The sequence below is a fragment of the Sinocyclocheilus grahami genome, unplaced genomic scaffold (assembly GCF_001515645.1).
Source record: "Sinocyclocheilus grahami isolate Dianchi unplaced genomic scaffold, SAMN03320097.WGS_v1.1 scaffold916.1, whole genome shotgun sequence".
Classification (NCBI taxonomy): Eukaryota; Metazoa; Chordata; class Actinopteri; order Cypriniformes; family Cyprinidae; genus Sinocyclocheilus; species Sinocyclocheilus grahami.
In genome coordinates this window covers 122,648-137,067 of record NW_015506095.1, presented here as the reverse complement: position 1 = coordinate 137,067, position 14,420 = coordinate 122,648, and the positions used below count along the sequence as shown (strand labels likewise).

Here is a 14,420-nt window from a genome sequence, read left to right as displayed (position 1 = left end):
CAAGTGATGCAATGCTACATTTCTCCAGATCTGATGAAGAAACAAGCTCAGCTACATCTTGGACGTCCTGCTGGTTAGTTTCCAGTAAATTTCAGTGAACTATTCCTTTAATCCAATTTATTTTGCTTTCCCAACTACGCAAGAGTAACCGATTCATTTACTTTATTATTTCCATTTAGCACGTTTTTTTTTTTACTCGCTGTTGTCCCACAAAGTGGGCCACAATCCACCTCAACGAACCACTGTTTCTGTATATGACATTATTGCTGACAATTCTTATAGACATCATTTAAATATGAACACACAGATACTTGTGTAAAGATGTGGTAAATATTATAAAGCCAGCAGCATTTATCTCATTTCAGCAACATATAACAAATAATGATGATGATGCATAAGAACAAAATTAATACATTTAACCACTCAATTAAAAATAAACCAAAATATTTTTTAAGCCAGAGATAATTATAGCTGTGTGTTTCAGGAGATTCATAATGAAATGAAAAAACCCTTTCATTTCCCCCAAACAGCATCTCTATGCTGCCACCCACAGAAATTATTATTGTTTTTACCAGTCGACCTGTTTCGTATCACAGATGTTGGCAGCTCTATTTTAAGAGCCAGACGATATTCAGTGCAAATAAAACAAGTACAGAAATGGCATCATTTCTGTCAAAAGGGGGAGAAACAAAAATAGTAATGGCACATCTTTTAATTTAAAAAACAGCCTGCCAGAGAGCTTATTACGCTAAAAAAAGAAAGTTGCCCACATGGGTTAATGGAACAAAAATAGAGGCGTCTGTCAGAGCTAAATGAAGAGAATGGTGATCAAATGAAGGGACCATGTTTGTTCAGTGTTGACTGTAATATGGAAGATGTTAATAAGTGTTGTTGATGTTTGCCAATGTTAACTGCTTGGAAATCTGTTAGTTTGGAAGCCAGGGTGAAATGACTCGAGTGGAGCATCTGTTAGGCTCGTGATGTGTTTCACACTTTGCTCAGATCCAGCTTGCACAGATACGGCGAGCGGAAGGAGCCCAGGTACAGGTAGCCGTTGTACTCGTGCGCCTCGCTGATGTAGGCCGCCACCATGCCGTGTGGGTCGTGGAAGCTGCGCACGCACGTCCCTCCGTCCTGCAGCTCCACCACCAGACTGTAGCGCGGCACGAACTTCAACAGAGTATCTTGACTGAAGAGCTGAAAGCACACAAAACGTGGAGAAGCACATTCATTTTAGTAATATATATATGCAGTGGAAATGTGTAAAAACACTTTAAATAAACATTGACTGTATAAATCACATTTCAAAATGACAAATAGACAGACATTTATTTTACTATTACATTTAACACAAACGACTGAAACATCTACTGCATGAATGTCAGTTTGAAACATTATGTAAATGTTATTTTACTGTTACGTTTAACTACATTTTAAACAATTTAAATGAACATTGACTTTACAAATGTATACAGTGCCATGAAAAGGTTTTTGCCCCCTTCCTGTTTTTTGATTTTTTTGCATATTTGTCACACTTAGATTCAAATCATCAAACCAATTTTAATATTACACAAAGTTAATGCAAGTAAATACAAAATGCAGTTTTGAAATAATGATTTCATTTATTAAGGTACAAAAAAGTTGTCCAAACCTACCTGGCCCTATGTGAAAAATTAATTGCCCCCTCCTGTTAAATCATGAAAGAACTGTGATTAACCACATTATTTTAGAAAGCTGAGTTACATTTGACAAGCCACACACCGGCCTGATTACTGCCAGACCTGCTGAATCAAGAAATCACTTAAATAGAACCTGTCTGACAAAGTGAAGCATGCTTAAAGAGCAACACATCATGCCGCGATCTAAAGAAATTCAAGAGCAGATGAGAAACATGTATAGTTGACATGTATCAGTCTGGAAAGGGTTATAAAGCCATTTCTAAGGCTTTGGGACTCCAGCGAACCATGGTCAGAGCCATTATCCACAAATTGAGAAAACTTGGAACAATGGTGAACCTTCCCAGGAGTTGCCGGCCGGCCAAAATTACTCCAAGAGCGCAACAACGACTCATCCAAGAGGTCATAAAAGAACTAGGGATGCACGATATTGGATTTTTGCCGATATCCAATATGCCGATAATTTTCAACTCATTTTGGCCGATAGCCGATATATAATTATTTTTAATTTTGGTTCGTTTTTAACAAGAACTTATTTGTTAGAATTAAATAAACAACAATAAATTTATTTTATAATGTACATTGAAGATTTGAAAATCTAAAGCAAAAGTAAAAAATTCTGAAAATCTTTTAGAGCTCATAATTTGTTTTTAAATCAAAACATACTCATGATTTTATGGCATCAATTACTGCTTTATTTGATCAGAAACAGTCTAAATATTATTTGTGTATTTTGCTTTCATTTTATTAGAAGTAGGCCAACAGTGCCCCCTACAGAATTAAAATTCATTACCGAACGGGCTTTAGGACCTGGGAGAGGCTGCCGCTGCACGTGCCATTACTGTTTACTCTAGCATACACCGAACGCCTCATTCTGTATGTGCATTCTCAGTTTAAATGCAGCGATCCAAAACAGTGAATCTAATCATCATTCAGGAAAAACTTTGCTTCAAGAATGAGCCACACTGCTGACGTGATCTAATCACTAGCACACCTTGAGCACATGTGAGTTAATGTACTGTATTCCTCTTATCGGCAAGATATTGGCATAATTTTTCATATCCGGCAATGCCGATATTTGCATTTAAAGCCATCATCGGCCGATTCTGATATTGGTCCGATAATATCGTGCATCCCTAAAAAGAACCCAGAACAACATCTAAAGAACTGCAGCCCTCACTTGCCTCAATTAAGGTCAGTGTTCAAAGTCCAGACTTAAATCTGAGTGAGATGCTGTGGCATGACCTTAAACAGTCCATTCATGCTCAAAAACCCTCCAATGTGGCTGAATGAAAACAATTCCGCAAAGAAGAGTGGGCCAAAATTCCTCCACAGCGATGTGAAAGACTCGTTGCCAGTTATCGCAAACGCTTAGATTTAGGGGGCAATTACTTTTTCACGTAGTGCCAGGCAGGTTCGGACAGCATTTGTCCCTTAATAAATGACATCATTTCAAAACTGCATTTTGCATTTACTCGGGTTATCTTTGTGTAATATTAAAATTGGTTTGATGATCTGAATCTTTTAAGTATGGGTTTAAAAATAAATAAAAAAAAACAGGAAGAGGGCAAAAACCTTTTCATGGCACAGTATTTATTTGTCTATTTGAAAAGTGATTAATTTTGCTGCATTTTAAACAGCTGAAATAAACAGCTATAAATGTCTATTTATTTGTTCATTTGAAGTGATTTATTTATTTATTATTATATATTATTTTACCGTTACTTTTAACTACATTGTTAAACAATTAAAATAAATGGCTGTACATTTTGATTTGGCTCTCTATTTAAAAATGCATGCATTTTATTTTACTGTTATCTATTATTCTACTGTTCTAAACATTTAACTACATTTTAAACAATTTAAATAAACAACTATAAACGTCTATTTATTTGTCTTGTTGAAATATGATTTATTTCACGGTTACATTTAACTAAATTTAAAAAAAAAATCTAAATCCATTTTTGTCAATTTGAAAAGTGATATTTGTATTTTGCTGTTACATTTACTACAACTTTAAACAATTTTAATAAACATCTACTGTATAATTGTCTATTTATTTGTTATTTTACTGTTATATAAAAAAAATAGTAAAATATTTAAATAAAACTATCAATATTTTATAGATTTAAATAGCAATGTTTTTAAAAATTTGGAAAAATCAAATAATAATCATTCATAACTATACCTTAAATATGAGCTTCTTTAACCAGGGTCTTTGAGACAGGAAGTCAAGCATGGAGAAGCCAGGGTTGGGTCGCACAGCGGACATGGCAACCCAGTATCCACCCGAAGAACTGCGTCGAATGTTGTCAGGAAATCCCGGAAGGTTGTCTATAAATGTATCCATACCTCCTTTATTAAGACCAGACACGTGAACTCTGTCAACAGAAAGCAAATATTCAATATGCAGCAGTGATAAACTAATATTTCAGCTAAACCCATAAATCAGTCTGTGTTTGTTTTTTTGAGACTAATCAACATTGGAGTTATTTGCAACGTAACAATTTTGGTTCCAATTCATCAGCAACCCTCAGTTAATCTATGAGAAGAGCCAGAGTCAACATAAAACTCCTGATTCAACCAGACCATCCCAGATGAGCACGGGCTTACAGTACATTAATATTAGAGCTTCTGCGGCACTGAGACCACACTCGCTTTAGTAAGAGAAACATGCTATGCATCTCTCCACACAGGAAGCTTAATGATGGAGACTGTTGCCTTGGCAACTGCATGCACTCATCATTTACCCAGGTAAGGAGAGCGGCCTGTGCCTCGAGCAGACATCAAGAGCAGTGAATGAGCACTACCTAATTCAAGAAGTCAGCTGTGAGAGGCGATAAAGAAGTGACGGGAGGACTGACAACAAATCAGCCCAAAAGCAGGAACAGAATGTTTCAAATTACACTGGATGATCAGAGTTTACTGATGCACAGAACAGCAATGTATTCGTCAGACTTGTATTAGAAAGCAAACCTGAGCATCTCTTGCCTTGAGGGATGGAAATACACTAGTGTTCAAAAGTTTGGGGGGATTTTTTGATGCTTGTGGTATCATAAGTATCTTATGCTCCCCAAGGCTGCATTTATTTGATTCAAAATACAGTAAAATCAGAAATGTTGAGAAGTATTACAATTTAAAATAACTGTTTTCTATTTGAATAAATTGTAAAACGTAATTTATTCCTGTGATGCAAAGCTGAAATTTCAGCATCATTACTCCAGTCTTCAGTGTCACATGATGCTTCAGAAATCATTCTAATATGCTGACTTGCTGCCCAAGAAACATTTATTATTATAAATGTTTAAAACAGTTGTACTGCTTATTAATATTTTTGTGGAAACCATGATAAACTACTATTCAAAAGTTTGGAGTAAGATTGATAAAAAACAAAACAAAAAGAAAAATAAATTAATTTATTCCACAATTTTTTCAATTCTACAAGGATACATTAAATTGATCAAAAGTGACAGTATAGACATTTATAATATTAGGGGGAAAAAAAATCTATATTTTTTTTTACTTTCTTTTTATCAAAGAACAATAATAAATTATCACAGGTCCCAAAAATTATAACGCAGTTTTCAATTGCTGAACTGGATGCTTCAGTTGTTTTCAACATGTTTTCACTAATAAAATATGTTTCTTGAAATTTCTTAAATAGAAAACGTTTCTTTTAAATTGTGATAAAATTTCACAATATTTCAGTTTTTACTGTATTTTTAACCAATTTAATAGTTCTGGGATAATAACATCCTATGTTTTGAGTAAAATTATAAAAAAAATTAATTTATTCCTTCGCTTAGCTTGTACTTATTCGAACAAATGCCTGAAACTTGGTATTACGAGCACTTCCTGTGTCTGTTGGCCTCTTTAAGAAGAATCGCATTATGTATTCCCCAATTGTAAGTCGCTTTGGATAAAAGCGTCTGCAAAATGACTAAATGTAAATGTAAGTAACCGAATGTAAACAGTTCAGTGAGCATCACCTCCTTATTCTGGCCATTGTGGTTTCAGCCACCAGAACAGACTCCTCATCAGGGAAGAGCTGGATGCCGTTTGGAAACCTCAGGTTCTCCATCATCACAGTCACTTCCTTAGTCTCTATATCATACTCAAGAACACTGAAACAACCACATGAGCAGCATCAGTCACAGCACGAAAACATCATTCCCTATGAAAACAATCAGTGATTCATACAATGCACAATGTTCCAAATAATAAAGCTGTAAAGTGCAAAAACCCGTGAAAATCAGATGTGCCAGTGCATTTTTCATGTCCCAGTTACACTCTATATCATACTCAAGAACACTGAAACAACCACATGAGCAGCATCAGTCACAGTACGAAAACATCATTTCCTATGAAAACAATCAGTGATTCATACAATGCACAATGTTCCAAATAATAAAGCTGTAAAGTGCAAAAACCCGTGAAAATCAGATGTGCCAGTGCATTTTTCATGTCCCAGTTACCGTCCATCTGCCGTGGCTTCCATGATCAGGTGCATGAAGTCTCTGCGCTGCCATCTGCTGCTGGAGTCAATGAAGTACAGCTTTTTCCCATCCTGAGTTACATCCAGATCATTGACAAAGCCCAGACGGCGACCACCTATCATCTTCCCTGTACTCACCAGAGATTTTACCTCACCTAAAAGCCAAAAAGAGACAGAGAATAATTTTTTTTTTTTTTGGAGAAAGACAAATGTGGACACTATGAACTATTGATGGATGACTGGTGTAAAGATGCCTCAATTCTTCCAAATGTGTTCCATTGGGGAAAAAAAGAAGAAAAAAAAAACACATGCAGGTGAATGAATAATGACAGAATTTGTGCAATGAGTAGTGACTTTAAAGCAGAATATGTGGATTCCCTTTCCTTACCTGTGACAGGATTGACCTCAAACAGTCCCAAATAGGCATCAGCTACAAACAAGGTGCCGTTGGGCCCCACACGGATTCCCAGAGGACGTCCACAAGTGTGTTCATGCTCTCGAGAGCCTTTGAATCAGGAAACAAGCCACTTGATGGATATCCAACACTAATGATACTAGCATTTGATATTGGAATTATTTTAATTAGTGACAACGAATCAACACAAGGCAATTATTATATAAATCTACTGTTGTTAAATAACTTTATGCGTCTGATGGAACAAAATGCTTGAGCTAGTCAACAATTAAAATTCTAAGCACATTTTGTGTTTGTTTTCACTGTGTCAGCAGTTTACAACACAGCCAGGCTAAAGGAACGAGCATATCCACTGTATCAGATGCCTCTCCTACTGCCATAAAACTACACTTTCATATTTTCATAATACTATACTCTACACTTTCAGATGTAATGCACCAGTGAAATAAACAAAATAAATAAACAAAACTATATATATATATATATATATATATATATATATGTGTGTGTGTGTGTGTGTGTGCGCGCTTGTATGTGAGTGGAAAACATTAAATTAGTCAAAATATGAATAAATACTATAACAGTATATACACAATATATAAATAATATAAAAATTAAATAAAAATAAAATTTTAAATAAGCAATGGCTAATAAATAAAATATAGATTTTTATAATTTTAATATATCATTTTTATTTTATATATGCACACACACACACACCAGTTATAATTCATATGGTGGTCATAATTTCAGCATATATAAATTAGGGATGCTCCGATCAGGATTTTTGCAGCCGATACGGAGTACCGATTTCTTGTCATGGTGACCAGCCGATACTGAGGCCGATTCTGATGCTTCAAGCTTTATATCCTCCTGACTACCAGGAAAAAGTAGTTTTGTGAATTTAGTATTTTTTATGTCATTACATTGTTTAGAGCATAAGAAAAAATTTGAAAAATAAAATTTTTGAAAAATGATATTTTATTCATATGTTATGCCATGTCCTCTGTAGAAGACATCGGGACTTTGTTTTTTTAAGAAATAAAAAGACATGAATAGACATGAAAAGGCAAAAACAGTGGGATTTTTGTTTTAATCACAAATTAATTTTCATTTTTTAGACCAAACTTTATATAGTGAAATAAACAAAATAAATAAACAAAACTATATATATATATATATATATATATATATATATGTGTGTGTGTGTGTGTGTGTGCGCGCTTGTATGTGAGTGGAAAACATTAAATTAGTCAAAATATGAATAAATACTATAACAGTATATACACAATATATAAATAATATAAAAATTAAATTTTAAATAAGCAATGGCTAATAAATAAAATATAGATTTTTATCATTTTAATATATCATTTTTATTTTATATATGCACACACACACACACACCAGTTATAATTCATATGGTGGTCATAATTTCAGCATATATAAATTAGGGATGCTCCGATCAGGATTTTTGCAGCCGATACGGAGTACCGATTTCTTGTCATGGTGACCAGCCGATACTGAGGCCGATTCTGATGCTTCAAGCTTTATATCCTCCTGACTACCAGGAAAAAGTAGTTTTGTGAATTTAGTATTTTTTATGTCATTACATTGTTTAGAGCATAAGAAAAAATTTGAAAAATAAAATTTTTGAAAAATGATATTTTATTCATATGTTATGCCATGTCCTCTGTAGAAGACATCGGGACTTTGTTTAAGAAATAAAAAGACATGAATAGACATGAAAAGGCAAAAACAGTGGGATTTTTGTTTTAATCACAAATTAATTTTCATTTTTTAGACCAAACTTTATATAAAGACGATTCTCAACTATGTTATGAAAGATATTTTTTAAAAAACATTTCTTTATGCAAAATGTGTGTAAAATGGCCATAAACAAGTTTTTCCATTATATACAATGTATCTAATTAGCATATTAATGTGTTTTTGGGGCAACATAGAATGAACAAATAAGTGCAATAATGGGAGTAATAATTAGCAATATTTTCATAATAATATCTAATATTTTATAGGAATATTGATACATATTTTTTCTCTATTCATTTGTTGTGTCTCCCAAAATGTGTAATAAACATGCTTTAAGTCCTGGGGCCCGTTCTTCATACGCCGCTTATTACATCCACATCCAAGACGATATCATCGCGCTAATCAGGATCTGGCTAATTCGGTTCTTGGAACGCACCTGTTGTTGAGGATATATCTAATATTTTATAGGAATATTGATACATATTTTTTTCTCTATTCATTTGTTGTGTCTACCAAAATGTGTAATAAACATGCTTTAAGTCCTGGGGCCCGTTCTTCATACGCCGCTTATTACATCCACATCCAAGACGATATCATCGCGCTAATCAGGATCTGGCTAATTCGGTTCTTCCAACGCACCTGTTGTTGTTGATTAGTTTTTTGGACTTTTGTAAGTAAACAGCCAAGCGAACAAAACTACATAAATGTTATAATAGATAAATTAAATGTGGACTGTTTTTATTTTATTTAAAAAATTTTTACGTGATTCCCAATTATTTATATTCACAATTTCTAATAGTTGTACAAGCTTTACATTTTTATTTCAATGTAGTAATTAGCAATTAATTTAATTTTATATTTGAACAGATTTGAGATTTACGTGTTTTCTTTTACAAACATTAATGTTACAGTTTCCTAAGAGCTACAAAGATTCATGGCTTGTGCAACAAAAACCATGGACCTCAGCATTTCAAACACCAAGGTCACTCATGTCGAAATCCCACATTACAAAGGAAATAATCCAGTATTTCTGGTTTTCTTACCACATGGTGGCTTGCCAAGTGTTGCTAACAGATGAATGCTCTTTCCCTCGATTTTAACGATCTTTCCATCAGCCGTCCCAGTGTACAAAACATCTGCAAAACAAGAATGATTCAGAAACATTACATGCGGTCATTAATGCATACCATATATAAATATTTTTAATAATTTATATTTAGTTAGTTATGACATTTTCTAAATTAACCATTCTTTCTGTCTTCCAAGTCTTTCTGTTTTTAATATGTTTATATCTTAAGATCTTCATATTGTCAGAGTGTGCAAGCACGCAATACAAAAATACCTAATCAATCACACAGTCCTAGTCAACTCAACTTTCATCTAGTTTGGCCTGTCCTATTCCTCAGTGCGCACTGCCAAACAGCTGGGACAAACTGGGTGAAAGGTCACGCTTTGACTGCATTGCATTGTAAATACTGACCTCCAATGTTAGCAAGGGATTCTGGGCCGATAAGCCCATCCTCGAACAGTCGCTCTGCCTGTCTGAGTTTTAGGTTGGGCTCGTAACAGCCAGTCATCAGAGGTGGTTCACCGAGACTAATTATTAAACAAGAGGGGGGGGAAAAAACCCAAAGAAAGACATTCGTCAAGACTCATGTTCAGACGTTGAGGAGATGTTTGTGCTGAACTGAAGGGTGTTCTTACCCAGGCGAGAAGCCTGCAGGAGATGAAATGCCCTACATATCAACTGCAGAGGCATCAATTATTAACTATTCATGTCAGAACTAAAGCTCGGGACTTGGCTTAAGATGAATATTTACACTGGATTTTGTCAAGAACACTGCGGGCAGCAGATCAGAACCAAAAGAAATCAATTGGATCGGATGACAAGGAATTATTAAAGAGGTTTCCCATCAGCATTAAAGAAATGGTGCATGCAAATATGAAAATTGTGTCTTCACTTCCTCTCACTCATATTATTCCTTTCGGTCTTCTGTGAAACACAAAAGAAGCTCTTTAGCAGAACAACTCATGTACCATATGCCAAGTCTTCTAAAGTCCTCTTGTCTTGTGTGAGGTACAGACAATTATTTGTAATGTCAATTAAATTCTTTTTTAATTTTCAAGAGTAACACCATCTTTTCAAACCAGCATAGTAGGTTTAACTTCATTTATATCAACTACCTCTAGTCTAAAAATCGTTTTCTGTATGTTGGATTGCAACATTTCCAGCTTGGCAACCGAATTTTACAGGAAGTTATTTTTGGTGTCTTGTAATAAGACATACAACTGGCATTTAGCAATAAAAGACTGAGCAGGACCAGTGACTATAACTCACGGTATGAGAGGAACACGGTACGACACAATGTCCCAACTGTATCCTCCATGCAACCCCTCTTGTATCATAACAGGCACATTCACGCTTACTGCTGCATGAGTAATATCCTATTGTACATGCTTTACTCCACAAATCATGTAGTAATTTCTATCCGAGTAGAGCAAAGTGGAACTGGAACATTTACACTCCCCATAAATATTTTCATGACTTTTCAAAGCCTGATACATTTCATAACCTTCAATTTCCAGGTCTTTTCATGACCAAGGAAACCCTGAATATCTGAAATACCGTGTGGCTTGTGTGCTTTCCATTTCAAGGCAGTCCATGGTCGAGGTGTAGATCATTATGAGAGCAGACCGCTCACCTGAACACCTCTGGCTGAATGGGAGACTCCACCAGGAAGACGACCACCAGCAGTGGGAAGAGCAGGAAAGCCACTAATGTCAGTAATGTCACACGAAACACCTTCCCACTGTAAGAGCTGAAACACACAAACAACAGCATACAAGGCAGGTATATTCATTTGAAGGGGACACATTTTACTCAGTTTAAATTGAATTAAGTTAAAAGTGCATATATGTGACCCTGGACCCCAACAGCAGTCTTAAGTCGCTGGGGGATATTTGCAGCAATATCCAACAATACATAGTGTGGGTCAAAATGATATGCCAAAAATCATTAGGACATTAAGTTCCATGTTCCATGAAGATACTTTGTAAATTTCGTAACGTTAATGTATCAAAACTTAATTTTTGATTAGTGATATGCATTGCTAAGAATTCATTTGGACAAATTTAAAGGTGATTTTCTCAATATTTGGATTGTTTTGCACCCTCAGACTCCAGATTTTCAAATAGTTGTATCTCAGCCGAATATGTTCCTATCCTAACAAACCATACATCAACGGAAAGCTTATTTCTTTGTCGGTTTTGAGGCCCAGGGTCAGATATGAATGTTTTCCCGAAGCGGTCTTACCTTGTGGTTTTGTACTGCGGTTCATGGGCTTCATCTGTAATTATCTGAGGTCTGTTCAACCTCCTGAACCGCAGTCCTTCGGACTCATTCATTCTGCTGCTGCTGCTGTCGTGTCGACTTTCTCTCTTTCACAGCTACGTTCAGTAAAACATAAGGCTAAATAAACGCTGCTCCAACAAACGACGCGTTTACTCACTAACGTTACATCCCAAATCCAGCGCAGTTGAGTCTCGAGCGCGTCCTCCACGGTACTAGTGATGTTCGGTTCTTGAACGAATCGTTCGTTTGAACCGGTTCTCAGTTTACAACTGAATCGAAATGTAGTTCCGGGTTGATGATGCAGGACGCACAGCCGAAGTACTGCGTGTGTATCACCGAGGACTTGAATACAACATGGCTCCGAGCTGTCAGAAAAGAAACGCGTAGTGACGCCAGGAACCGATGAATCGGCGTGTTGAACCGGTTCAATGAGCCGAACTGTCCGAAAAGAACCGGTTCGCGGAAAAGAATCAAACTTTGCGTCTCTACTCCACAGCAGTGACGTGTGAATCATTTTTCAAATTAAAAGTCTTGCGCAAACATTTTTAGCAAACCGACTATAAGATAGCTCACACAGCGTAATTTGGTGCTAATAAACAAACAAGCAAACACAAACTTTTAAGGAAAACGATATCGCATTATAACCAGTGTTGGGGAAAGTTACTTTTAAAAGTAATGCATTACAATATTGCGTTACTCCCTAAAAAAGTAACTAATTACGCTACTTAGTTACTTTTTATGGAAAGTAATGCGTTACGTTACTTGTGCGTTACTTTTTAAATATAATCAGGGCTTGATTGTTTTTAATATAAGAAGTTCTATTTATAGCAAATGTAAAAGCCCTTTCACACCAAAAAGTGTAATGAATAAACCTTTTTTAATTTTGACTTTAATTATGAAAAATACGCTTTTATATCATGTTATGGTTTATGGTGCTGCAGTCTGGATTGCCCTCAAGAGGCTTGATCTCAATGGTTGGTCTAATTTTGATGATAATCTGTCTGAAATGCAGCGGTCAGCATCCTGGTGTTGCCATGGCAACGTGAACAGATTTGCTGTAGAATCTCTTTCGTCTGCCTTTTTGTAACCATCTTTGTTTTGGAAATTGGAAAAGCATCCTAAATTACTGAAAAGTGATTAGCTTTGCCTTTTGGCCACTGTTCTGAAACCAGAGAGCAGCAGACAGCACAAGGCAGTTTTGAATATGGCTTTGAATATTTGCACTTTTTTTTTTGCTGACATGCAAATCACATGCAAATGTAAAAGATGTGTTACGAGTGCTGACATACGCCATTATTTAGCAGATAACAGGATCATAGCTCTCCGGGAGGTTCACATTCCAAGTGGAGCCCAAGTAACCAGCATAAGACATGTGCGTTTTTGACTAGATGTTGAGATTTAATAAAGCTATGTATTAAATGAGTATTGTCTCTCCTTACAGATACTAGCTCATTCTTTCAGGCTCGACACTTCTCAGACAATACTTAAGGTACTCTATCTGCTCCATATTTGTAAAAAATGAAATAATTTTGAAATCAATGTGCACATAGGAAACAATCGAGGATGCCTAATTCCATTAAATTCCTGCATGCCACCAAACAGCAAGCACATGTAAGCAAGTCCTTCCTTCGTGTCAAAGGTCTAAAGTCTGTTCATGTACGAGTGTCAGCTTTACCTTTAGTCATTTAGCTTTAGACAACAATGACAATCAAAAGGAATTTGCAGCATCAGAAATTTCCTTTCTTTTGTTATGGGCCAATATTTGGTCCCTAGAATTAATTTGAGGGACTTTTATTTATTTAATTTTTTACATTTATGAGAGCATATTTATTTTATAAAAAATATTAAAATAGTGTGTCACCATCTTATATCAAACACCTGAATTTAATCAATCAATTCTCAAATCATCAAATGCCAGTAGCTGTAAATATTGCACATTAACCACACATGCTGAAATACAGTATATTTTACATAAATGGCTGACTTGGTTAAATGAATTGTTCACCCCAAAAACGAAAATTTGCTGAAACTTAACTCACCCTCAGGCCATTCAAGATGTAGATTAGTTTGTTCCTTCATCCGATTTAGAGAAATTGATCATTGCATCACTTGCTCACCAATGGATGCTCTGCAGTGAATGGGTGCCGTCAGAATGACAGCCCAAACAGCTGATAAAAACATCACAATCATCCACAACTAATCCACACCACTCCAGTCCATCAGTTAACGTCTTGTGAAGTGAAAAACTTCATCAAGATGTTTTAACATTTGCTTCTGGCCAAATTGCTTCAGGTCCATAATCCATGATAACTCTTCCTTCAGTGGAAAAGTCCATCTCCTGTTGTCCTCCAATTTCAAAATCCACGGCATATATCAACCGAGTGGTTGAACTAGGTATTGCAGTCCAAATGAAATGTTTGGACTAATGTATAATTGAAATAAAAACATTGGAGAGGGGTTTTTTTCCACCTCAGACTTGACGCACACGCAGGTTGCCAGATTGACGACACCAACAGGAACAAGCACACTTGACGATGAATTAAATTAAATACGCTGTGTTTTCAACCAACTTGCAACCTAGGGTGCCGAAATACAATTGGGTAAACTGGCAGTGGGCGGGTTTCACAAACCAAAACAGAGACCGACATTCCGGCCCGGAACACACATTTTCAAAGGAGAATATCTGACTGTAGCACTGTTTTTCAGATAAAC

The 14,420-nt window shown here is 35.7% G+C and overlaps 1 protein-coding gene across 1 annotated transcript; it reads right to left on the bottom strand.

Moving 5' to 3' along the window:
• Positions 1-195: 195 nt before the first annotated feature.
• apmap (adipocyte plasma membrane associated protein) lies at positions 196-11,960 on the bottom strand. The gene is made up of 9 exons (XM_016249215.1): positions 11,670-11,960; positions 11,059-11,175; positions 9,837-9,952; positions 9,400-9,492; positions 6,560-6,676; positions 6,152-6,326; positions 5,666-5,800; positions 3,865-4,057; positions 196-1,197 (listed from the first exon to the last, which is right to left on the bottom strand). The coding sequence occupies exons 1-9, from the start codon at positions 11,759-11,761 to the stop codon at positions 988-990; spliced, it is 1,248 nt and encodes a 415-aa protein (XP_016104701.1). The 5' UTR covers positions 11,762-11,960; the 3' UTR covers positions 196-987.
• Between the last annotated feature and the right edge of the window lie 2,460 nt (positions 11,961-14,420).

Coding starts and splice junctions, on each gene's coding strand:
- apmap (XM_016249215.1), bottom strand. CDS start 11,761: ATGAATGAGTCCGAAGGACTGCGGTTCAGGAGGTTGAACAGACCTCAG. Junction 6,327..6,559: donor TGAGGTCAATCCTGTCACAG/GTAAGGAAAGGG, acceptor TTTGGCTTTTAG/GTGAGGTAAAATCTCTGGTG. Junction 1,198..3,864: donor TAAAGAAGCTCATATTTAAG/GTATAGTTATGA, acceptor GTGTGCTTTCAG/CTCTTCAGTCAAGATACTCT.